This window comes from Gadus morhua, chromosome 15, assembly GCF_902167405.1.
Source record: "Gadus morhua chromosome 15, gadMor3.0, whole genome shotgun sequence".
NCBI classification, from domain to species: Eukaryota; Metazoa; Chordata; class Actinopteri; order Gadiformes; family Gadidae; genus Gadus; species Gadus morhua.
Window position 1 is genome coordinate 20,456,152 of NC_044062.1, and position 27,500 is coordinate 20,483,651.

Here is a 27,500-nt window from a genome sequence, read left to right on the forward strand (position 1 = left end):
GTGTGGTTAGGGGGGGAGGGTGTCATAGCAAAGCGAAAAAAAAAAAAGACAGATGGAGAGACAGAGGCTTTCTGTCACAGCCATTTTGCCCGCCCACATCACACACATCCGTATCGACACACAGAGAATCAGGATTTGGCGCTGGTACCAAAGAGATTGCTGCAATGCCAAAATGAACTTATTGTGAGTGCATTTGTATGTGCGTATATGTGGGTCTGTGTATTTATGTCTGATTATGTATCCTACCGCTCTATGGGCACCGGAAGAGACTGTGTGATGCGTGACAGTCCAATGCCATGTAAACACCTCATCTCTTTGCTCGGATTCTAAAACCATCCAAAAAATCCTAATTGTCTTGGTTTTCATCAAAAACATATATTTACATAATATTATAGACATCATATTGGATTTGCAGTTATATGCATTGTACCTCTATTGTAGTTGATCACTTTATCTCAACCAAACATTGCATCAGCAGGTAGGGGGTTGCGACAGTGGGGGTCGAACCCAGAACCTCTGTGCACCCTATAGCCACTAAACTACCCTGCTTTAAGACGGCGGGGGTATCAATGTTTGAAGAACCTCATGTTCTGGTACACAGTGCCATGGTATAAGGGTATGGTGCTGAGTGGAGGTCTAAACCCTGATCACACTAAACCGGTCCCACCAGGTTGGAGACGGTGTGTATCTTGGGGTTTATGTTAAGCCTGTGAGAGAGCACACTGATCTGGAAAGCAGCCCATCTCAACACCCATAGTCGTGCATCAATTTTAAATGATATGGAATATGTCTTCAAGTGTGTGTGAGTGTATGTGGAAGAAGCTACTGTGTGGCTGTCCTCTTTGGCGATGGGAGCCCTCCGATTGGTTAGCATATGCCACATAGCCGGCGAGGGAACACAGACACTGTTCAAAGACATCAGCCGTGGATCACAAGATCAGCTTCCACAATTTGGAGGGCCTTTTACTCACTCGTTTCTGGACAGTAAATCATAAAACACGCCGGGTAATAATGACTTAAGTGTGAGAGAGAATATGCACGCATGTGCGTGTGTTTCCCTTCATCGTACTGTATGTTTATGGTGCGTCTTGGGTGTGTGGTGCGTTGTTTATTTGCCTGCAAACTACTAAAGCGTTGTTTAACATTTGTACAAGAAGAGGGACAGAACGGGCGGGGCCTCTGAAGAAAGGTCGCTTTGGCGATGCTGCTACATAAACGCACAACACACACACACACACACATGCACGCACGCATGGACGCAAGTACGCACACACAGTGGATCCTTGCCAGTAGGCCCTTGCAGGTACTCCAGCGGCCTGGCGGGCTCTGCTGGAGATCTCAGGGCCCTAACTCTCCTCTAATTGGCCCATTGATCCATTAGCATCTCCTTATGTGCTAGCGAGGTCGTGTCGCCCCCCGACAATACAAGCACTCCCTCCCTCCCTCCCTCCCCTTCTAACTTCTCTCTCAGCTTCATTTCTCCCCTTTGCCCTTTTATCTTACTTTCCCCTACCTTTCCTTGTCTTGCCCTGTGTATTATCACACTGGGTGGGTCCTCTCTTCTCCTCTCCTCTCCTTTGTGTGTCTCTGAGGGGCTTGCGGTCCAAGGATAAAGCGTGCTCCGGGGTAGGAGGGCATCCAGGACATAATTAAGAGGCTTATGAGGGAGGAACAAGCATCTGCTAGTGGCATGTTCTTTGCATTGCATTATGAATAGAAATGTTTCTTTTTCTTCATAATCATAATAACAATTCCAAGGAACAACCAGTGACTACAAGCAAACATGCCCAGAGGATACAAAAGAAATGCGAAAACACATGCATAGAACCAACAATGCCTGAGGTGTTGACCTTATATTTGGAGTGTAAGTATCTCTGTGGTCTCAGACACACGTGCAGAGTTTTAAGTCTCTTTGAAGGACTCATCAGACATGTTCTCCGTCTCCATCCATCAGAAATGCTAATGTATTTCGTTCGGCCGCTGGCCTTTGAAGCATCTGAGCAATGAAATGTGTTTGTGTGCGCTCAGTGGTATTGAAGCACACTGGTATGTGTGTGTGTGTGTGTGTGTGTGTGTGTGTGTGTGTGTGTGTGTGTGTGTGTGTGTGTGTGTGTGTGTGTGTGTGTGTTCGCATACATGTCTGTGTCGGCATGTGTTTGTGTGTGCATGTGCAAACGTGTGCTATTGCATACGTGTATGTATGTGTATGTGCGTGCGTGCGTGCGTGCGTGCGTGCGTGCGTGCGTGCGTGTGTGTGTTTGTGTGTGTGTGTGTGTGTGTGTGTGTGTGTGTGTGTATGTGTGTGTGTTTGCGTTTGTCTGTGTTAGCATACGTATATGTGTGTGGATGTGAGTGAGTGTGAGTATGTGTGTGTGTGTGTTCATAAGTGTATGGGGTGTGTGTAGGGCTGATCCCCTCTGGTATGTGCCCTCCTGAGTGTGTGTCAGAGGGCAGGAGATGTCGGAGGTTCAGGCTATGACTGGGCTTTCGCAAAAAAAAAAAAAAAACTTTGAATCCAAACATATTTTACAAATATTTCAAACATGTGTCCTAGTACCCACACACGGTGTGTTAACTGTATCATTGTTTTACAGGCCAGGCTTCCGCCAAGCACAGAATGCACCATCTATCATTCTGCTTCTAGCAAGGACAACCATTTTGCTCAAACTCAGCATTGAAGTCTGTTTACAAAGTGATGCTTGTTGTTGAGAGCAAATGCATGAGGGTTTCTGATCAACCATCATAAGTAACAAGAACCCCATACAAAGAAAGAGCTTCTGCGGTCTCATCCACTGCTTACTCACTCATCAATAAAGCCTTATCAGATCACAGGATAAAAAAGTCAAAATCAAATAGATAGGGTAAGGTTAACTTTGATGGAGCGGAAAACATCCTTATTATTCTGAATCATGTTAAGTCATTATGGTTGACAATTGTGATGACCCCAGCATTTACACCGTGGCCGTAGGTCAATAGGCCCTTTAAAAACTGGGAGGGATCAGTTATCAAAAATCCAGAGAGGCTCACAAGTAAATGCAGCACACGTTCAAAAGAAGGTATGGCATGAAGCACACGAGTTGTGACTTCAAGTATGGGAGCCACTTGTTTGTGGGTTTTGCCGCTCCACACAGACGCAGCAGTGAGTGGTTGTCAGAGGCCGGCCCTCGGAGGCCCCGGGGCCCCTCAATCAGAGGGCCCTCCACAGGGAGCTGTCAGTGGGTGTCAGTCGCACAGTGAGCTGTCTTCCTGCATACATCTGTGCACTCCTACTTGCCCCTCATTAGAGCCCGACCCAGACTGCATTTTAGGGGCCGATGACGTTATTAGTATGATTTTATTTATAGATATCGATCGGCTCATATTCAAAATATAGATCTATAGGCCATTATTCGATATACATATTATATTATTTATATATATGTATATATTTGCTGCTCACCCTCCAGTAATGCTTAGGGCCGCAGCAACATCCCATTAAAATCATGAGCTAAAGGAACCAATTAACTGACTTGGGAGGAGCTACTAACCTTCACACAGATCATGATATAAATCTGTTGGTGTTTGGAGTGTACGTGGATGTGCTCAGTTAAAGCATTTAGAGGTTCAACCACTGCAGTAGAGGATTTATATAGCGGTTATTATTACATTTATAGATGAACACAATTTCAAAAGGTTTGATATCAGTGCATATCGTCAAACATATACCCCGATACCGATATATATTTGATAGGCTGATAAAATCGGCCAACCCTTATCGGGCTCTACTAGACATTAATATCAACGACAACAATGTCCACACTACGCCCTGATATATGTAAAAACATGTATTTTCTGTGCATACTAGCATTTTCGGCGGCGGTAGAAGAATGTAGCAGATCACATGACTATCAGACAGAATTATGATTGGTCAGAATGTGAGACGGGTGTTTTGAGGTGTTCCACTGCGGAGAGTGTTCTCATCAGGTTCCGGTTGTCACCACCTCGTAGCTTCTAGTGCTCTCATGACCTATGAAGCCACTAAACCCTAAGAGCTAAATTAGACGGTCAACTTGTGACTAACTGACCCCCTGAGACTGAACCCTGTCTATGGTAGGCCAGTGATGGATGGCCTTATTTAAGCCCTAGCACGACACCAGGCTGAACACCGTGTGACCCGGAGTAGACTCAAGTCCCAGCGGATGACTCAATATTAGTGTTGTCAAAAAGAGACATTCTTCAATACACATCAATACTGAATGTTTGAGACAATTTAAATGCTCAATGTTTGCAGTATGGACACATTGGTACCATTCTTCCCTTTGTTGTTGAAAATTGTGTTTTAAATTTTGATATTTTTCAAGGTATGGTATGGAAGTTAAAAAGACTTTACAGCCCTCCTAAGGACCTGGCAGCGCGGTATAGATGATTTTCATCGGCCTTCCATTCCGGTCTGTCCATCCAAAGGAATGAGAACCAGGGCAGGTTGTCTGAACATGAGGAACAACCCAGCCCAGAGGTCCAAGGGAGGCACAACATAATCAAATGTCTCTCCCAGTCCCAAGCTCACAAAACAAAAGGCCTCCTCTGAGCCGCCACACATGATGACCGTGGCAGACGTCCCGGTGATTCAGTCTCACGCACAACGCCCGGCCTTAACTTGGGACTCTGGGAATCATTGGTGCTATCAAATCAAGGCAAGGGAAAAAAAAAATAAGATGTTTCTCGCAAAGTCAAAAATATTGGTGTCAGGAAGATAAGGGAGAGATAATGTAATGGAAGAAGAAGAGAGTCCAAACAGAGACGTCCTTACCAGTGGCGGCGGCGATGGCGGGGAACTCCGCCTCACGGGCCTTCCTCCTGGCCGCGTCCGCCAGCACCATCTCGCCCTTATCAACGGCCACATAATGGAGGTCCTTTGAAGAGCGGGAATAAAGGAAAGGCACGTGAATGCTAATCTAAAACGAATCTAGGCTCCTGTGACAATATTTTTTTCCATCTTTTTTTTTCTCTTCTTTTGGGGTGGGGGCTTGGGGTATGGCGAGGCTTGTTTGACAGAAGAAGGCGGAAACAGATAAAAACAGGAGACATTTGAAGCCCTCACATCAGAAAAGCCGACCGGTCGGATCCAAATAAGGAAAAAAAAAAAAAGAAAAGCTGAAATCAGTGCCCCCCGTCTCTTCCATCCCCACGTGCCCACCCTGGATTTGAACTAGGGAGAGGGGGGGGGGGGGGGCAGGGGGGCTGTTATCAGACACATTTCAAAAGTAGTAGGGGGGGGCTGGGGGGGGTCACCTTTCCGGAGGCCAACGGTTATTTTGCTCAAACTCAGCAGCTGCCATTCAAGTCAAACTCTGTCCCAGTAAGAAGGACCAACATGCTTTAGTGGTATTCTGAACGGCCGGCAGGAAGACCAGGGGAGAGAGCGGAGGTCAGTAAGGCAACGACGACCCGGGAGGAATCGTGTGAATCAAACCATCACTCACCAAACTAGGAAAATTAGGTCCCGAAAAATTCACCAATTTTAAATCTATTTAAAATACATTATGCTAATTAAAGATGTACTGTATAATAGACGATAGATACATATTAAGTATCTGTATCCTCTATTTTAGTTTAAAATAGTCTTACTCTTTATCTCACTTTCCTTCTCCCCTCCTTGCATTACGTTTGTTTGATTTTATTAAGTTTGGTCATCGGACACTAGTGTGTGACATCCGGAATAAAAGGCAGAGGCGATAAGGATGACCTTTAAGCACTTTAACACTTTTAAGTGGAAAAGTTATTGTGGAGTGACTGATTCAGGTGGACATTTTATTTTTTTCCCAAACGATCAAACAGTGAGAACACAGACCACGGCGCTGCTGACCTGAAAAGGAGCACAGGGGTTTCCTATGGCTAAACGCAGGGGGTGAAAGACCAATCAAAGGCTAGGGTGCGTTAAGAAAACCCTTCCGCCTCACTGACATCACAGGGCCCCGGTGTGGTGAGCAGCAGCCACTAACCCCCATCTGTCTCAGGCCAGACCCCCGCAGTCATGGCTACACCCAACCCCAATAATATATTGTATCCATTCTTTTGATTCAGAAAGAAAGGAATACAGAGAGAAAGAAATAAGGAAAGAAGGGGACACAATTCTAGGAATGAGGGGGAGGTAAAAGAGGGAAAAGAGAGGTGTTTGAGACTTTGAAAAGGCTGAATGAAGGCAGATTGAGTAATTACAGTGTGGTGCCAGCCCTCTGTGAAGCACAACTATGGGACATTTGTGAAAATTACCAATGACAAAATGGCCTCAATAGAGGGTAAATTGACAAACAGAGCATCAAGACAGATTTTTTTATTGCGAAATTTCTTCCAGTGCGAAGAATGGGGAGAAAAGAGGTTGAAAAAGAAAGCGGGACGTAGTAAGTGTGGATCTAAAGCTAGTGTGGTCAATCTTAAAGGGGTCATATCAATTATTTCTTGTATAAATAATAAAAAATGTGGGTTCTACTAGATTAGGTTTAAATTCTTTGATTTAAAAAGACATGGTATTTTTCTCACAAAGTGCATTGCTGCAGCCCCTCATTATCCCCTCAGCTTTGTCAGAAAATCTCAGTTTTAGCTCTTGCCTCTTTAAGGCCCCCTCTCAAAAATCCCAGTCCGCTCTGATTGGTTAGCTGGCCCGATCTGTTGTGACTGGTCAACCGCTTAGCGTGTATATCGGAATTCTCAAGCCCAGAAGTGCCGAGCAGCTGTGAACTTTGCTGGGACAATGGTTGAGCTACACCTGTTTGAGCCTGAGTCACAAACCAAAACACAAAGTCAGGCCGAACAATCACTGTGGCAACGATTATCACAATGGTAAGCGGTTGTAAAGTTCTTACTATTGTTTCTCTACGTGTAACACGTGTAGAGAATTGTATATTTTATAATTACTCATTTAGGTGCACTTGTTGAAACTGCACCAGCATAGTTGAAAATGTATGCTGCAAAGAAATACGAAAGGTAGCTTACAAATAGTATTATCAATTTCTAACTTGCTCCTTTTTTGTTGTTGCATCATAGTGGTGTTGTAAGAAATAGGCTAACGTTGCTCGTTGCTAGTGTTGGGAATGAATACAGTCAGCACTTGGATCCAGAGTCACCTAAACATTGTCCTTTACGCAAAGGGTATCAATGTTTTATATTATCCATATCGATACGAATGCCATTTCATTTGTAATACAAGTATGACAGGGAAACAGATGTTTCTTCCTGAGTCAATAGTTTCCCTCTGCGGTGATGTTGCCTCCTGAGTTATTATATTCTTCATTGTAGAACAGTGTTTAATGAAAATCATCTGGTGCTCTAAATAAAGGAGAGGGGAGAGCGTTGTGACAGTATTGACGGATAATTGGTTTCCTTTCTAATTAGAACAGATTAGAGTAATCAATAAACAAAGGAGCCAAGCTAGGACTGTAAGGGTTTGCATTTGTGTTTTTTTTCAGTCTTTTCTATTGCGACAGTGTCAGAAAATAGAGAATATGGAGTACAGTTCAGCTGTGACAGTGTATTAATGTTTGATGAGTTTGGCAGTGTAAATACTCATTCATAGGCATTTTACAACAAGATGCATTGCTTTAAGAGCACCCTAATTTTCGGGTTTGGATGCTTGAATTAAAAGTATTTCATTACAACTTCAGAGTGAAGACCTTAAATTTGAGATTGTCATTTTTCAAAAGTGCCATATACACCTCAGAACTATTATTGGGTAAAATCACCTTTGAGAATATATTTTGAGCGATTGCGCCTGCCTTTGTATGAGCCACTTTAGATTTCGGGCCACTCCCGACTGATAACTGGCATATCAGGGCCCTTTTACCTGATTGGGTTGGGGAATCCATCTTGCCTGTCAATCACAGGTGCAGGAAGTGCAACTGAACAATTGTCAGAGAAACATAGGGAGGGAGGGAGCAGGGTAGGATGGGACGTTTCTTTGGTTTCAAAGTTTCAAATGGTACTCTCTGCTGCCCTTTTCTTCTCTCTCTTTACAACTCTCAAATCTTACCTACAGCAGCTTTAAGTCATACTGTATATTGAGGACAGAAACTAGATGATCTTAATGAAATAAAATAAATATCAAACATTATACAAAGTGTACAAAGCATTTGCACGTTTACACAACATCCATGTTATAAACGTTGCATGCCAGTAATAAACAATACCAATATAATATACAGGCTTATACTCAACCACAAAATAATGATAAAAAATATATATATTCTGGCATCGAAATGATAAACAATTTCTACCTGTGATATATCTACTAATAACCAGCTATTGCTCCTATGTTGTCCTGTAGACCAGGGGTCCCCAACCTTTGGGGGGGGGGGTGGTTGGGTTATGTTGTGCAGAGGTTGCCAAAAATGCAAACATGTAATATGCAATCTAACAACTGCATATAGACTTATGGCATGTAAAAGAGTGACAGTATTGCGAAGTAAATTTAGTTTATTAAGTGTGCATGCATTTTGCATGAATTAAAAAATGTTTTTTGTTTTTTTTTCTAGTCATGTCGTAGCCTCGTTAACCTACGGCCCGGTCAGGAATGTCCCGCGGCCCAGTACCGGTCCGCGGCCCGGTGGTTGGGGACCGCTGCTGTAGACCACAGGCCATACTGAAAAGATGTGAGCAGCGGCTAAAGCATTGAGCTTTTTACCATTAACACATTCAAATTCAACACAATTACTCATCTCAACAAAAACAATGCTCTCCCCATCAGCCCGGTCGGATGGGAAAGAGTTTGAGGAGCCGAATGGAGCCTCCTGGGGACCGCAGACCTAACCCTAACCCTAACCCAACGGAGCAGGGCCGCTCTCACACCTGATACCATGAGCTCAGAGCAAGGGCCCCCCTGGGACCGCACACTGTATCAGGTCCCTCACACATGGTGATTTAATGACTGCACGGAAGGACGGAAGAAGAAGAGAAGAACGCAAGGGAGGGGGGAAGAGGAAGATGGCGAGGGTGTGCTGAAGAAAGAACATGGTAGGGGACATTGCAAAATTGCCTCTGCATTGTTAGCTGCAAAAAACAACACATTATGGTCTTGTTATTAGAGGCCGTTTAATAAGCTATAGAACTTTGTAGAACCTTAATGTAGAACCTGACGAAGCCATCCCCTACTACTGTAACCTTTACCTACCAACCTCCACCTAACCCTGCATCAAATCTCCCTCGCCCCCCCTCGTCTCCTCACCCCCTGAACACCACTCTGTTGCTTTTCCACAAAAGGTTTCTTTTTTAGGAAAGCCTCAAAGGACTGCTATTATTAGTTGGGAAACAATGAGGGCCTGAAAGAGGGCACCTCATGCTGAGATATTCTACCAGATGTGATTGTATGTAAAGAGTGTGTGATGTTGATCATTTCATTTAATAATTCCCACAATGTTATGCAATTAAGTTATACATTCTGTCATTTTCCAATGGATGTCCTTAAACAAAAGCAAGAGAGAGAGAGAGAGAGAGGAAGAGAGAGCGAGGGAGAGAGAGAGAGAGGGAGAGAGAGCAAGAAAGCGAGAGAGCGAGAGAGAGAGAGTATATTTGTGTGTGTGTTTTCGACCAGCCAGGCATGCCGTGCAGCTGAAGCCCGTATTTTATTGGCCTATGAGGGGAAGTAGTCTTGTTGACCCCTGGCCTTGTCTCAATCAGCCAACCAGCAGGCTAGCACAACAACACAGCCTAATTAGCGCGAGGAGGTTAGATGTCGACTTTGTCTTTTCTCCAGGGAATTGAAGGTGTCACGACATGAGGTTCCAGGAGACGTTGTTACAAAGCAGGATGTTCTGACAACGCTAAAATGGTCCCTGTCATGTTGGCTTTAGTTTGCTATTGGTCAAGGTTCATTCGACTCATTACGAACGCATTTTGCAACGTTACTGACTTCTTGAATGCAGTGTTTCCATTTAAAGGATTCCATTTGTCTTCAAAAATCCAGACCAATATTATAATTTCCGAACCTAACAATTGAATGTTGAGATAGGTAAAGAAAGTATAAATATATATTGTATATATATATTTATATATATATTCCGCTAGATGCTGTGTGCGGCAGCCTTTTGGATACTGGTCTGCTCTCTTTTGGATGCTGGTGTGCTCTCTTTTGGATGCTGGTGTGCTCTCTTGGACGTTTCTTTGTGTTCATTCAGCAGTATTACTCTCTGGCTTTCTCCTAGAGGTCAGCAAGCTGGCCCTCCTTTCTTCCTTTGCTCTTTCGCTCTGTTTCCTCTTTTTATTCAGAGTGACGTGAAGTTTTTAAACGACACGGCAGGCCTGCGCAGCACCATTCTTCCTCTCAGTATACGCCCCTTTCTTTCTTTATATTTCAGTTTTCCTTATTTCTCTTTCAGACTATCTCTTCACAACTCTCAGGCTAACAGCCTAACAGCCATTATTTTTATTTAATATGATTAGATACAATTTTCTCAGACTTGGTAAAGAAAACTTAACCTGTCTAACACACAATCTCTTTATCTCTCTCTCGTTCGCAAAACATTGTTTCGGTCTCTCTCTCTGTCTCTCTCTAATGGTCTTTCCTCCCCACTGCAACCCAGAGCGATGAAAGTAGTTTTAGGGCCTTGATTATTACCTTCAGTATGCGTATTAATGCTCGCTGTTTATATAGTGCTTCTTTACACTCACCCCTTCTGTTAGAAAAAAAAGTATCAATTATTATTAAATTATTTGGCACACTAAACGCGTAGTGAACGTGTACTCCACTGAAGTTTAAAAAACATCAATTTTTTTCCCATCACAACACAGACAGTAAACAGGAGAAACTGTTGTTGTGATTGTCTTATTGGATGGTTGAAAAATCGAAAAGAACAAAGTCCTTTAGTCGAGAGAATTGCAATTTACACATGAACCACACAACACAAAGACAGCAGGGCCGATAACAATGAAGGCTTCATGAGGTCACAGTTTGCCTTTACTTGAGCCAGTTGATAAACAGAGATTTCCAATGATTGTGATTAACCAATCAGTGGTCTCCTCTACCCCATAGCATGGTTGGCATGCTTGGTTGGTGCCAGGTCAAGACCCCTGGCTTAAACCAGCAGGGGAGCGTCAGCATGGTACGGGTCGACGGTGTAAAGACACATAGGGAGAGTAAGAGACATCTCTCTCTCTCTCTTTCTCTGTCTCTCTCCAAGACTCCCTCTGTTTGCTTTTTCAAGGTCCACAGCTTTGACTCCACCTTTTCAATTTGTCTTCTCAGCAGCCCTACTTAGCAGGGAGGGAGCTGGAGCCATGGCTGAGTGTGTGTGTATGTGTGTGTGTGTGTGTGTGTGTGTGTGTGTGTGTGTGTGTGTGTGTGTGTGTGTGTGTGTGTGTGTGTGTGTGTGTGTGCGTGCGTGCGTGCGTGCGTGCGTGCGTGCGTGCGTGCGTGCGTGCGTGCGTGCGTGCGTGCGTGCGTGCGTGCGTGAGTGTAAATGGCATGGGTGTTGCTGAAAGATGTGGTGCAAACAAGTCCTATGTATAAAACAAAGGGGGGGCTGGGGGGAGAGTCTAATGGAAGAGCTTATCAACATGGAGAGGGGTAAGGAGTGTAGGCAGATGTAAGACAGGATGAGAGTGGGGGAGTAGTGAAAGTTACGGTTGGTGAAAGGTGGAGAGGACTTATCCAGCCACACATCACTAACACAAGGATAAAGTACTCAGTGAGAACATCTGTTCGGACCCACTGCCTCTGTATGAGGCCATTTCGATCTTAGACTGCTGGTGGGTCATTAAGGACCAATCAATCTCTCCCCTGATTGGTTCCTGGAATCCATATTGCCTGTCAATCATATTCTCGTCTTATACAGAGTTATCATCTAAATAATTTTTTAAATCCTCCTTTTCCTCACTCTTACAACTCGTAAATAGTACCTACAGAAGATTTAACCTTGATCTGTTTACAACCTACGTTATCTTATATATTTTTATTTTATCTATTGTATCTATGTACTGCATTCCTGGAACTCAAGCATTTTCTTGGCCATAATGACTTCTACTCGTTGTTCTCCGATGCACAAACGACAAATAAACCGAAAGTGAAAGACTTGTGATTATAGTGAAGTGTTACAGTTCAGGTGAGAGTGGTGAGTGAAACACCAAAGCGTAGCAGTATGTCAGGCCTGTAGCTCACTCACCATGAACAGGTCTCTGGCCCTGAGGTCCACGGCTAGCAGGAAAGCCTTCTCCAAACGCTGGTGCCTGCAGCCATACAACAGAGCACAGAGGTCAGCGCAATATACAGCACGAGACAGACTAAACACCACTGCCAAATGTGCACATACACACTTTTAGAATCCATGTTGGTCCTAAAATACAACTGGATGGTCCCAGTGTTTCAGACCTTCACATTTATATATGGATACACATATACCTGTGTAAAATGGAGTCCCACTGGGAGAGCCTGGTCATTAATTGTGACTTTGGGGTGCACACACACGCACGCACACACACACACACATATATATATATATATATATATATATATATATATATATATATGTGTGTGTTTTACATATAAATATATACACTATACATTACCGGGCTCCACTACTGGGACTCTTCTTTGCATTTGATAGATTTTCAAGTTTTGATAATTAGCATTTTATTTAAGTGGTTTTTTTAGATTATGTTGAGCCAACATGAAGTTGCATCATGCAAAATTGAAAGAAAGAAAGAAAGAAAGAAAGAAAGAAAGAGAGAAAAACAGTGAGTAAGAAAGGGTGAGGGAGGGAAGAGACAGGCGATGGCTGGAGAACGAGCTGTATCTCACAATACAAAACAACTCAAACTTCCCCTTGGCTGAGCCAACATGAATCAAACAAGCAGGCAGAGAGACAGAGGGGGGATGGGGGATGCTGCGTTTGATGTGCGCGGAGGAAGAGAGAATGCAGGTGGACGATAGGAGAGGAGAGGAGGATGCCAGAATAATCCTCTGGTTCTGCTACAGAGAGGGGGGAGGAAGAGAGGAAGCAGTTGGTGGAGTGAGGGAGTGAGGGAAGAAGACACAAGAGGAAGAGAATGGGAGGACAAAAAAAAAAGGAAGAAAGAGACAGGGTCCATTTCAGTCAAACAGATGTTTGAAAAGGCTCTCAGAATGAATACACAAATGGTGAGCTGGCCTTTTCTCTCTTCTCAATCTCAATTAAAGTAAAAATAAACACCTGCAATGTTTTCATGACACATTTAAAGAGCATTTCCATGAAGGTTGCAGCATGTCTTGTTGTTTGTTCTGCCGATGTGGTCGGATGTAAAGAGGCAAGACGTGCCAGGGATGCATTCTTTATGTAACAATTAAAGTCATCGCTCATAACTCATAACTCACATGCAGACTCGGCTGGCCTTTGCTGAGACCACCTTTATGAGTTGGAAATGAGGGGCAATTCTCAAATCAAATGACTTTATTGATGAGGTCTTCAGCAGTTTAAAATATATTTCATTGGTGCTTGCTTATCCCACTGTGTAAAACATGACCTTGTAGTCGTTCAATACAGCAAAAACGTGACCACAACACCCCTACTGCAGGATGCCAACGTCATCCCTCTTTACTGGGAGGAACAAGGGAGTTATTGGAGCTTTGAGGTCCAAAACCCAAGACACACCGGGCCATGTTATAACAGACGCAAAATAATGCTTTAAAATTTCGGCGCCCATAATAGGGACTGAAATCTGCTCCCAACCTGCCTCAATTCAAACACTTTGATTCTATTCAATTGTTCTGGTAGCGTGGCAAAATGCTCTGCTTTGGGCTCAATAGGCTTCAGGGATGAATGAAGTGTTGTAGTTGTGGTGAGGGAACAACTAATACAAGGATACCTGATGAGGTGGTGGAAGAAACGCCGTGCGTAGGAGCTGATTGGCTCTCTATAAACCAGGACTACTGCGTCAGGGAGGGGGACAGGCGGGGCATAGAACACACCGAGGGCTGCCTCCAGCTGGGCTGCACACACACACAAAAAACACACAAGCACCCACACATGCCCACACAAACAGACACACACATACACACGCACACAAACGCACAGTAAAAACCTGAATAATAAATAATATTTCAAAGACTTAGTGACCATAATCGAAGCCTAAATCCCTTACGAGCAATTTAAGGTACCTGTCACCAAATCTATATGAAACAGGTTATATGGATTATTTGGCAAACCCCTCCCCTAAAGTACATATCCATATCAACCAATAAGGTTCTCCACGCTGAGGCTGACCCTGTTGACTGAAAGTTATGAAACAATCCAGTGTCTACATTGTAAAAAATTACTTTTGCCTAAATATTTTAATTTCTACCCTAGTGTTGGCTTCCTGATAAGTGTTAGCATCCTGACTATCAATCTTATAATCAATTGATACTACCTCAATTAATTAAATGGTGATTGACATAAGATGTTTGTTCTTCTAAAACACAAAAAACAAACCATATGAGATTAGCTTGCAATGTCTGCTTCACCTCCTTCACTGTAAAACTGCCCACCAAGGGCTGCCTGCCTCACATTTCAGAAGAGGGGAAATGTATATTATTCAAGAGGGATTATACTAACACGAACAGAGATGCCTTTAACAGAATTTTAGTGCAAGCATGAATTATAACCAAAGGCTCCTTACCAAAAAGGGAAATTTTGACCCAGGCCATAAGTTGTGGATACGTTTTTAGTTATTATTTATTATTATTATGTATCAACACAAACATTGCTAAAGCCATTTTATTTTACTAAATGCAATATTCTACTTAAAGGTCCCATGACATGCTATTTTATGTATTCTTTAATATAGGTATTAGTGGGCAACTAACACAGTATTCAAAGACGTTCCCGAAATTCAGCCGTGGTGCAGAGTTACAACCACTCCGAGCCAGTCGCACATTGAGCTTCCCCCAAATGCGCTTTTTCGGTGGGCGTGTCAAGGAGGAGGGTGGGGGTGTGGCCCTGAGCAGCTTGCAGCCACGGTACCATGCGCTCTGTTTACAGTGGATGTATCGCAATGGCGAGGCGCACACAGCCTTTAGCCGTGTTCTGTAAATATTCTAGAACACACGGGAGTCCTGGAGCTCTATATCTAAATATTATCATATAGCCTACACAGATATCTATATCATATAACATATATTATCACGGCTAAAAGCTGTGTGAGCCGATATTATGAATCTCAAACGCCGCGTTGGGTTCTCCGACGTTCCTGGTTCTTCAACGTCCACATCAATGTGAATACACACTGTAACGCAAGTGTTTCTTGTCGGTTCTTTGACGTGTCTTGTATTTCCACAACGAGACTGTCGTGGGGGATATCTGAGCCATGGTTGAGAAGGAATTGGGGGAAAGGAACTTTGGTTTGACTCGCTGAAGTACATGAACTGCGACATGCCGCCGGTTGCCGCGGCGGGCAGCCGGCAGCAGGCAGCGCGCGGTTCAGTCGACTTCAGGTTGATGTGAAAGTGGAAGAACCAGAGACGTCGCAGAACCCGACAAAGTCGTTTTTGATTCATAATATCGTCTGGAGGCGCACACAATATGTTATATGATATAGATATCTATGTATTATATGATATTATTTAGATATAGAGCTCCAGGACTGTAACGCAAGTGTTGTACACTTCCTTGTTATTTGGCTAACCGTTCTGCTGTTGGTGCGATGGCGCATAACACGTCGGACTCTCGTCTCTGGTATTTCTACAACGAGACTCGTATTGGGGGTTATCTCAGCCAAGGTTGAGAATGAATTGGGGGGAAGGAACTTTGGCTTTGACTCCCTCAAGAACATGAACCACAACATGGAGGAGAAAGGGATTGTTGGCGGCGAATGTCTCCCGCTTGAGCCCCGCTGAGGGACCACCGCCGGAGGCGGAGGTGCATAAGCGCTGCCCGGCATAGATCCCTTTCTCCTCCTTGTCGTGGTTCATGTTCTTGGGGGAGTCAAAGCCAAAGTTCCTTCCCCCCAATTCATTCTCAACCTTGGCTGAGATAACCCCCAATACGAGTCTCGTTGTAGAAATACCAGAGACGAGAGTCCGACGTGTTATGCGCCATCGCACCAACAGCAGAACGGTTAGCCAAATAACAAGGAAGTGTACAACACTTGCGTTACAGTCCTGGAGCTCTATATCTAAATAATATCATATAATACATAGATATCTATATCATATAACATATTGTGTGCGCCTCCAGACGATATTATGAATCACAAACGACTTTGTCGGGTTCTGCGACGTCTCTGGTTCTTCCACTTTCACATCAACCTGAAGTCGACTGAACCGCGCGCTGCCTGCTGCATGCTGCCCGCTGCCGGGCGATGGTGCCTCGCGGCAACCGGCGGCATGACGCAGTTCATGTACTTCAGCGAGTCAAACCAAAGTTCCTTTCCCCCAATTCCTTCTCAACCATGGCTCAGATAACCCCCACGACAGTCTCGTTGTGGAAATACAAGACACGTCAAAGAACCGACAAGAAACACTTGCGTTACAGTGTGTGTATTCACACACACACATGTGGCGCTCGCACGGTCGAGTCTCATTGACGGGCCAACGTCTCTGGGCGGGCCAGGCAGAGTAAGGGGAGGAGCTGAGATTCCTGATGACGTCATGAATACAGACATTCCAAATCAGCGTGCTTGAGCCTCCGTTTTTTCCAAAGGCGAGCAGAACAGCTAGTGCTCGTTTTACACCAAACGCAAGTTTTAGCCACTGGGGGACCATAGGCAGGCTAGGGGAAATCGTATTTATGTTAGAAAACCTCACAAAGTGAGATTTTCATGTCATGGGACCTTTAACAGAACCACATACACTGTGGACTCATACAACCATGATCACTCAGATGACCTATCAGACACCTACCCTCTCTCTCTGCGTTCAGATCAAGCCTCAGCAGATGAATGGTTATCAGACTCAGCCCGCGGTAGCACTGCTCCCCCGATGGGTCCCAGTCCAAGGCCTTGAGGATCCCCAGTGCCGGGCCGACCTGTCCCCAGCGCAGGCGTTCCTGGAGAAGCTCAGACGGGCCCAGTCCCCCCCCGCTCACCACTCCTGTCCGGGCAACAGGACAAACAGAGAGTTGTATTGGCTGCTCAGTTTAAAAATGCAAGATTGTTTGTTCTGATATGTTGGCGCCGTCAAGAAAAGGACCTCCATGGGGTCACTTACATCCTATGAGCCGTGTACACCACTCAACATTCCCCAGAGGGGAGGAGAAGAACATGACAAGATTTTCTTTTTACAAAGAATTTGAAAAATAAATATCAGAAACATGCAAGATCCCATCCTCTCTATGTGTGTGTGTATGCGCGCGTTTGTTGTGGTGGCAATCGTTTGTGTGTATGCGTGAGTGTGCGTGTATGTAGTATTGCATGTGCATGCATGCCTGTTTGTGTGCATTTGTGCATGTGCGTTTCCCTCATCACGCTGATGCTCTCTGCCAGGTGGTATTTAGTTTCAGTGCTGAGTGAGAACCATCTCAATTGATTATGCCTTTTGACCACAGGTGATTGATAATGCCTTTCTTTTCTGAGACAGTGAGTGCTTGCAGATTACCACTGCTAAATAATGAAAAGAAAGGGTTTTATGCTTGCTTTTATAACCGTTGGCTGGTTATGTGTGTGTGTGTGTGTGTGTGTGTGTGTGTGTGTGTGTGTGTGTGTGTGTGTGTGTGTGTGTGTGTGTGTGTGTGTGTGTGTGTGTGTGCGCGTTTGCTTGTGTGAGTGTGTCTGTTTTTTTATGTTTGTGCATGTGTGTGTGTGTGTATATAACAAAGGAACTGCAAGGTATGAATACAAAGTGGTGATCTTGGCCGTCTATATAATTTACAACGAGCAATTAAAATAAATGTTTACCTGATAGTGTGTTTGGGTGTCCACGTTACCACTGTGTAACGGTGAACTAGAAATACAGGATCGGGGTGTGGTGCCCCATCAACTCATCCTTTCTCTAAATAAGGGATGGTAAACAGCTATGGGATGTTTTAGATTTGTGCTGGTCTCCACGTCACCATGTGCTGACTCGTCCTCAACCTCTGATGCATAGAGCAGGTTAAGCCGTGCTGAGTCTTGAAGAAACAATCAGGTAGAATGTTATACTTATATCCATTGGTTTATACCGCCCAAGGGTATATCTATTTTTTCTTTTGTAGACCTATGATAAATTGTTTGAAACTTGTTTGTTTCACCACAGGTCAGTGGTTGTTTATTTAGGTAAGTTGTTGTCAGTGTTTAGCCGTGATTGGCATGTCATTCTTCCAGATAGGCAGGCGTTCTTGACACATCTCATCAATGCTGTGACTGATATATGCTGTACGGCTAGACTAGTAACACACCTCTCTTCCCTACCGAAGTGTCTTCTGATTCTGTGGCTATAAACACAACTTGCACTTTTCTTTTCGTTCTATGTTATTTGGTCAGGCAGAAACGTATAATTTCACATATTATTCGTATTCACAACAAATATATATGCATGCCTAAAGTATGGAAGACATAGCAGACAAGAAGAAGCTGTGTGATAAAGGTGATGTATAGTGTTGCGGAACCACCGATTCATCCTTTCATTGGTTATGGCTCAGCAGAACGTGGAGGCGACTGGGGCTGCGGGGCCAATTAAAAGGACAAGCTGCCAATTAGCTAGCCCGCAAAGTCCCTGAAGAGGATGTGGAAAGCTAATGGGGGTAATATACTATAGTCGGAGTCTTTGTGCGGTTTGCAATCAACTCCATCCATGTGTGTGTGTGTGTCTTTGCATGCATGACTGTATGTGCGTGGTTAGCATGATTAGCACCAATCACAAGAAATAACACAAATCACCATAGACATTGGGAATGGTATTGGTAAATCAAGACATATGATGCACAAATCCAGACTTTCTGGAACCCCATTTGAAATATAACTATCACTTCCTGTCCAAAGAAGAGAAAGACAATTTATTTTCCTGGCTTGTTATGCTGACACCCCCCCCCCCCAAGGCTGCCCTGCTCCAGCTCCTACCAGTGGCAGCCCCGCCCGGCCAATGTGTGCCAAGATGAGATAACTTACGGGGGGACAGGGGGGACAGGGGGAGGGGGTCTGGGGAGAGGCTGCCTCCTAAGAAGAAATACAGAGAACTTGGAGTGTATCCCAGTCTTTCATCCACAGCGCCTACCAACTCTGGCTCGTCCTGTCATGTAGCGGAGCTTAATGAAACAAGTCAATACAGGCAGGAGAGAGAGCTCCCAACACGCTCCTCGCAAATAAACCACTGTTTGTGTGGATGTGTGTTGTATAAACACGGAAATAGAAGTGTGTGTATGTGTGTGTGTGTGTGTGTGTGTGTGTGTGTGTGTGTGTGTGTGTGTGTGTGTGTGTGTGTGTGTGTGTGTGTGTGTGTGTGTGTGTGTGTGTGTGTGTTTGTGTGAATTATCACTGCAAGAAAGACTCGCCGAATTTTTTCATCAAAACCTTGGCAGAAGATCAGAGAACAGGAAGTTATTGTTGGAAGACATCCTCCTCATTGGCTGTACAAACAGAGAAATACATTATCACACCTAGACACACACACACCAAACACACACACTTTCAAACTTTCAAACAGGGACAATACAAAAATATACGACATAAATAAAACAATTAAAATCAACACATACACACAAAGAAAGTGAAATTCACCACAAAGTCACAATTAAAGATCTTGTTTTTCTAAATGTGTATTCATGTTCACAAACACACACACACACACACAGACACACACACACACAAACACAAACATAAACACAAGTGTGTATAAGTTTGTGTATGTGTGGGTTTGTTGGTCTGTGTTTGGATGAGGTGGCTGCTTTGGAAGAATTTGATTGGCAAACTTTATCTGTAGGCCCAGAGGGACTGCACAGCCACTGTAAATTATTTATCGGAAAAATGCTTCCCAGAATGCACCTGGGGGGCTTTTGCCCTAGGCGATTATTGAATGACCTCTGAGAGCTTGACTCCTGCTAACCTTCCCGCCTGCTAACAAATTAACTTCACTCTGCAATTAGGAGGCTCTATGATGACCGCAAGAACCAAGTACAGCTGCCATCTTTACATTAACTAGTAGTAAAACAGTAGGGAAATGTTGGAAAATATGACTACATCAGAATAAATCATAGACAATGATTAGAATGGCACTACTCAGCCATTCCTTCTTCTGAGTTCTTCAGTAAAATCTACAAACGACGCACATTACGACAACATAATAAACTAAACGACTACATAGGTGCTGGAAAAATGGCTGAAAAAGGCTAAAGAACATTTCATGATGCATGCTGCAATTTACATTATTATCATACTATAGCATGTGAATGGTGAGTGCTTATTTGTCCAGAAAATCCTGTAGTTCCAAACTTGAATAGGTTTTTAAATAGCATTGCAGGCTGGCTGAAGCATGCTGTGAGTCAGCATAGGACTAGGTACGAGATAGGACGTACGGAAACATACAAAGCCTTGTGAAAAACCTGTTTTGCCACATCACGCATAAGAAACACAGATGCAGTGTCCCCATGACAAATAGTTTTCTGATTAAATACGAAACAATGTTCAAAAAACTAACTGAATTGTGACCAACTGAATTAGCAGCATTCCATTGCCCCAGTTTCCTGTCTACAGCGGTTGTCATTTCGAGGTGACGACAGCTTGTCTACCAGGTAAGGCTTGATGATTCTGTTGGGATTATATATGCCGTGTGAACTGAAGTGTGCTCAAAGGAACCTTACACCAAGCAGTAAGGTTTAGGGTTAGGTCAGGTCTCCTGGAAACAGGAAGGTTGTTGGTTTGAACCACAAGATGTCCCAGAATCAGGACACAACGCAAGAAGACTTGCACGCTTGACTGTAGGAATTGGACGCCTTTACTTATTTTCTAGTCGGCTAAGCCAACGGCTCTGATTCTAAGAGGACGGAGTTCAAGTCTCCTGGAGGCGAACTCCGTGAAAGCTACCTCAGTATTTGGACAGCACCAGGTTAAGTCTTCCAAAACTCGGCTACACTTGCATTATTGCCATCCAACATGGGGCATTAGGTACAAGTGCTCCGGATGGCCAAACATCTGTGCAGCTTGACATAAACAGATACTAAGAGGAGCGTATCCCACAAACACAAAACAAAAACTGAATAAAAGTTTTTTGCTTCTTACCAAGCCTGAATTTGAGGGCAGCCAGAGGTCCTCCATGCAGGGCCAGCATCAGGAGGTCACACCCCTCCGACTGGCAGTCCGGGCCCATGCCCCAGTGAAGCCCCTCCAGCCCTCCGGTGCAGCGCAGGTGCTCAGATAGCCTCAGCGTGGCGGGGGCGTTGGCGAGCTCCTCGGCCACCAACCGCACCCCCAGAGGTGCCAGCCCCACGTCGAAGCACATCAGCTCCCCCTGCCCTCCGCCCACCACCACCAGGCCCCCTGAAGGATGCCAGGCCAGGAACGCGGGAGGGGCCGTGCAGGTGACGTTGCAGCACGTCCCGCCCCCTCGCTGGTCGTAGAGCACCAGTGAGGAGTCGCTGAGGCCCAGGAGCAGCAGAGTCTCAGCGGGGTGGCGGGAGCAGGAGATGGGCTCGGCCTGCAGTGGGATACGTGTGACGGACGTGCGTTGGAGGAGGCCCTGTGCGCAGTCGTACGCGCAAGCATCCACCGCCCAGGACGTTTCCCCTTTGGACCGGGGTCTCAGCTCCACTGTCAGCAGCTGGTGGGGCTGGAGCTGGCTGAAGTGGCAGTGCAGAGGCTGGCCCTCCGTCCTTACAGAGCTCAGCACCTGAGTGAGAGCGACCAAAAACAAATGCAGAATTAAATGTTGAGAGGTAATGGGCTGTTAGCACAGTGTAATATAACTGGGAATTGAGCACTTCATTTACATTTACATTTAGGGCATTTAGCGGACGCTTTTATCCAAAGCGACTTTCAGTAAATACATTTTTCATAAGAAGTGAAACAATATATTGCTGTCAGTACAGTAAAGATGTTGATAGAGTGCAAGTACTAAAAATCGCTAGGCTAACCCATTCCCCGTGTACAGCAATGCTAGCAGCTACTGCAGATGTTACACAATTAAGTACTATGAATAAGTGCAATGTAGATTAAGGGCCCCATCTTGCATCCGGCGCAATTGACTTAATCACTGGCGCATGTGTCGTTGCTAGTTTGCAACTGGCGCAGAAATCCTGCGCCACGCGTCGGTAAATTAGAGAATGATCTTGCGCCCCAAGGGGCGGTTCGGTGAAAGGAGGAGGCGTTTTCTGGCGCAGAAGTTCCCTGGTGCTATTTTGCAGTTTCAGAAACCACTTGCGCCACAAGCCAGGAAATACCTGGTTTAAAGTCAGTGGCGCGTTGTTCAGATGCTATTTTAAGGGCGCATGCATAATGTTGCTTGTGCACCTCGCGCATACACTTAGCTTCTCTCATCTACCTAGCCACACATTCTTGGTAAATTATTTGGGGAAGAACAGCTGATACAGCGGTAATAAGTTGTACTTTTAAATCAATGCATCTGCAAACGCCGTGCGGCAAACACATATTTTCTTGACACAGACATCGTGTACATGCCCATAACTTTTAGGATTGATGAGTATTTGTTTGTGAGCAAACATTGTTTTACCGTGAGTGAGTGTTAAAAAGAATGAATGAAGAGTGCGTATGTGTAAAATAATTACTGAATGCGGGCGCCCGTGTGTGCATCCATCTGTTTAAACACACGCAAACTAAACACGTAACGCATAATACAGTCCATGGCAATGTATATTAACAGGGGGACATATGCATATTAGGAAAACAAGTCGATAACGATCATGCATACAATACTGATAAGAAACAATGTTTTATAATGTATTGCGCATATCATTAAATAGAACCACAGTTACCGCATATCATCTGTGTGTTAAGTTTTCTTTGCCGAAATTTATTTGAGGACTCAGTATGTGACACATGTGTGAATTAGGCCATATTATTTGGCCATAAGCTGAGCCATTTGAAGTTTGAAATTCATGTGCATCTGTCTCATCGGAGACTGCAGACGCACTGTCAAAATATCAACTCGTCAGATTAAAATGCGCTCATGGCTCTTAAAGGTGATGGGAGCTGGCACTCTCATTGGCCTATTGCACATTACGCTCAAACCACACCTACCGGTAATTAGGATACTTCAGACCAACCCTTTTCAGATTTGCGCCGGGCGCAAGAGTAATTTTTTGCGCAGTTAAAATAGCGACATCGCCATAGAACCGCCCACAAAGCTACTTGCGCTTGTCGCTTCTCACTTGCGTTTCAGACCGTTAAAATAGGGCCCTAAGTGTGTACAATAAGTGCGTACATTAAGTGCCAGGACGTACAACATACAATGGTGGCCGGAAGGGGCTGGGTGGCTATGCAGAGTCGAGGTGAACTCTGAACAGGTGAGTTTTGAGTCTTTTGCGGAAGCTGGTGATTGACTCTGCGATCCTGACATCGGCACGGAGCTCGTTCCACCACTGAGGTCCCAAAACAGAGAAAAGTTGTGACTTTGTTGATCAAACCTTTGCAAAAGGTGTAGTTCATCCTGTATGCAGGCAACCAGCCGCCCTCAGAGGCAAGATACTGGAGAAACTGCATGAAATGGAAGATGGCTACATTACCAAAGTTGAGCAACCGACTGAGTGGGTGAGTTCCAGGGTTGCTGTAGTAAGAAATGGCAAGGGGAGAATCTGCATAGACCCAAGTGATCTAAATAAGTTCATGATGAGAGAACATCACCCCATGCGAACCGTAGAGGAGGACTGAGGTCTTCTCAGTCCTAGATGCAAAATCAGGATTTCTGCAGATAGAGATGGATGAATGTCCTTCCTCACAACCTTCAATACACCAATATGGTGGTTTAGATGGCTTAGACTCCCCTTTGGTATAAAATGCGTGCCTGAAATCTACCAGCGCATCATGGACCAGATGCTCGAGGGCATTGCAGGAGCTGTAAGTGTGATGGACGACATCCTTATAGCTGCCCCCACGGTGCAGGAAGACGATGCAGCTCTGTGCAGAGCGGTCGAGAAAGCTACAAGCTACAACCAGAAGTTTAACTTCAACAAATGCCCCATACGCCATCCTTCTGTGCCACACGTACGACACCTGATAATAGTTGATGGTCTGAAGCCTGACCCAGCGAAAGTCAAAGCTGTTTAAGGCATGTCGCCACCTTTGGATAAAGAAGGTATCCACTCGCTTCTTGGGCTTTGTTACTTACCTGTCGAAGTTCATTCCTAACCTCTGTGAAGTGGATGCGCCACTGCGCCACCTTCTATAGAGAGATGTGGAGTTTGCATGGTAGCCAGCTGAGCAACAGCGTTTGACAAACTAAAAGAGCTGTGCACACATCCCCCAGTGCTAAAGTATTTTGATCCTGCAAAGCTTGTTGTGACATTCTGTGATGCCAGCAGCAGCGGACTAGGAGCGGCTGCAAGAAGATCAGCCCATCGCTTTCTACTCATGGTCACTAACTGACGCAGAATTTCACTAACTGATGCAGAAATTGAGAAAGAGACACTCTCCATTGTCCATGCCTGCACTAAGTTCCAAGTTCTAAGTTCTTAGTTATTTTCGTAGCTTTCAATGCATGGTATTAATAGGCCTACATTCATTAATGTGAACCTAGGGCTTGCATACCCACAGCCAGGGCTGGAATGTCAGGTGTAATATGAATGACAGCCAGTCTAAAGTCTCACACACTTGCGAATTGATGGGACTGACCTGTCGCTAAGCTCCGCCCTTAAGCCCAGTTCAGACCAAAGATTTTCCTCGAAACGTTTAAGTTAAAAGTATTAACTTTCAAGTTAGTATGATCAAAAGTTAAAGTTAAAAGGATCAATTTTCAAATTAGTGTAATCAAAAGTAAGTATTACATGTTTTTTAAAATGTGTTTACTTAAGTCACTGAACTGCAAATGCAAGTCAACGTTAATTTGAAATGAAGTCAGACCATTTAAGCTTCTAACAATGTTTCTGAGTTGTTCCTATAGGTACATTTTTCTTTGATAAGAAGGGAGATGTATTGTATTGAGTTTGATTTACTCCCATGGCTACGGCCTGTTCTGTCCCAATGCATTACCCGTAATGCCACATGTACGCATGGGCAGTTCAATAAAGCTAGAGTTGGCTCCAAATCTAAAGCGTATTATGTTGACCGGAAAATCGTACAATCGCTACCTTAAATTAGATACGAGCAAGAAGTGATTTTTCTTGGAATCTGAGTTAAAGTCGCAATGTATGAGATTGAGCCCATCCCAGTTAGATGAAGGGAGATCACAGTGTCTGTCCACTCTCACTGGCTGTGCATCTGTGTTACATGAACTAGTGTTGATCAGCTGTGAGGGTTGCGTACGTTTTGGGGGCTTCCGAGTGTTGATAGTAAGAATCTTGTAAACAAAGACCGAGGTACAGACTGGCCAGGATTCTATTTTCTTAGAATATATCAGTTATAGGATAGAATTTTATTGATTACATTATTTAAACCCCTATCGGTCACAAGGGCTACAGATATGTCCAGGTTGTTCTAAGCTACGTGGTTGTTGAAAATGTTAGACAATGCAACTTTAATGTGGCAAAACCGTGTTCCACAAGATGTGAACAAAGCAGTTCTTCCCTTTATTAGGAGAAAGTGGTGACGATGGTTCACATTAAATCACTTTGGGTGTTAAACAAAAAAAAAGATTTATAATTATTATTATAATGATTTCTGATGGACACAATCCTACAACCAGTTTCAAGACCGTATAGTCTTGAAACTGTGAATTCAAACTAGACAAACTATGAATACAGCCTAATTGAGATAGGATTTCACTGTAGAACCTATTTGTTAGCTAAATGTAGCCTCTAGTACACAATATATAAAAGTTTGTATCAACTATATAATCTCTCAAATCGGCTGCAGTGCACCAATTTCACACTAATTTAGCATCGAGAGGCATCTCATCAGCTAATTTTCCCTCATCTCTGACAATGAGAATACGTTCAGAGGAATGGTGCAGATTTATACGTAATAATTTAAACAGGAAAATCCTGGGAACTCCTGATTGTTTGGTAATATTCTCTTCAACAATACGGAGGGAGGATAATGAGCCAGCTATCAAGGCTAGCTAGTTTTTTCACAGGGGTGGTATGGTATGGCGTGTGTGTGTGTGTGTGTGTGTGTGTGTGTGTGTGTGTGTGTGTGTGTGTGTGTGTGTGTGTGTGTGTGTGTGTGTGTGTGTGTGTGTGTGTCTAACACCCCCAAGGTAACAAGCACTGTAGGTGGATGTCACCACACAACAACCTACACTGAACGGATCCACAGCTGGGAGTTCACCTCACCAGAGTCTGTATCAGAGATTATTTGCCGCGAATGTGGCAGCTTTGGCGAAATGAGCCTGTTTTTTTATAGCTTTTTTGCTGTGTAGACAGAAAACAAGATAGGCTGACTGCCTGTCTTCTGACTGCCTTCTGCAAAGCCACCCTGCCCAGGCTTTGCCAAAAAGGGACTTAGAGGAAGGGAGAAGAGACGGAAGGTGCTGCCCATAGACGACGGCAGAAGGAAAACAGATGACTGGCCTCCTGAAAGATTCTTTATTCACATAATCCCCTAGAGACAGCTCCTGCTGCTCCCCAGGGGGTGGCTGCTAAAAGTGTGTGTGTGTGTGTGTGTGTGTGTGTGTGTGTGTGTGTGTGTGTGTGTGTGTGTGTGTGTGTGTGTGTGTGTGTGTGTGTGTGTGTGTGTGTGTGTGTGTGTGTGTGTGTGTGAAATCGAGAACATAAGTGGTTCATTCGTAGCAAAAAGGTTTTGTTTGGGTTGTTTGGTTTGGGTAGCATTTGAGGGGTACAGTTTAATGCATTGCTGGTTTTATTTTTTAATCCTTAATGAACATCATATAAATATCTCAAACCCACACAGTGCGTTTCAGTTAACTGGCAGGTTTATTATTATTTTGATAGAAATCATGTTAAGCACTGTCAGATTCCAGGTATCCCTACAATTTACCCCCAAAAATGCCTATTTAAACATCAATGTCTGAGGGTTTGGCACAGGGATGTACAACTTACCAATCAGTAGATGTACTACGCAGGAGGCCTCGTAGCAGTACCAGAAAAATACAACGAATCATATTATTTTGACGGAGCAAAGCACAGGGAGCATAAGTATAGCAGGGCTATGTTTTCGGCTGGCTAGGACTCAAGTCTATTTGGGACATGGATTTCAAAACATTGTTTAGCGTCAGTCCCAACACAGCCCTGTGCTTTTAGCTCACACAGACAGAGTAGAGCATAACCCAATGGCACAGGCCTTGTATTGTGTTATATTGAGTTGTAGCTCCCTTTAGTCATTTGCAGATGCTTTTATGCAAAGCGACCTACTGTGAATGATTTATTTTTGTTTATTTGTCTGCAATCACAGAGGCATCAACATTCAATGACATTGTGTGTGTATGTTCTAAGACATCGGGTAGGGACGCTTCCATACTGAATGTCACGTGTGTTACATGATTGAGGCAGATCGAGGGACAGAGGGTCGGGGAGATAAATGAAAATATAACTGAAAAAAAAGAGAGT

At 44.3% G+C, this 27,500-nt stretch overlaps 1 protein-coding gene across 4 annotated transcripts in view; it reads right to left on the reverse strand.

Annotated features, from left to right (window-relative positions):
- Positions 1-27,500, reverse strand: part of wdpcp (WD repeat containing planar cell polarity effector) — a 56,314-nt gene that overhangs the window by 4,858 nt on the left and 23,956 nt on the right. For all 4 annotated transcript variants that reach the window (XM_030379256.1, XM_030379258.1, XM_030379257.1 and 1 more), the window contains 5 exons: positions 21,106-21,712; positions 16,820-17,008; positions 13,807-13,930; positions 12,129-12,192; positions 4,790-4,892 (listed from right to left, as the gene is read on the reverse strand). In XM_030379256.1, the coding sequence (XP_030235116.1) occupies positions 4,790-4,892; positions 12,129-12,192; positions 13,807-13,930; positions 16,820-17,008; positions 21,106-21,712 (1,087 nt within the window). The remainder of the gene's footprint in view (positions 1-4,789; positions 4,893-12,128; positions 12,193-13,806; positions 13,931-16,819; positions 17,009-21,105; positions 21,713-27,500) is intronic.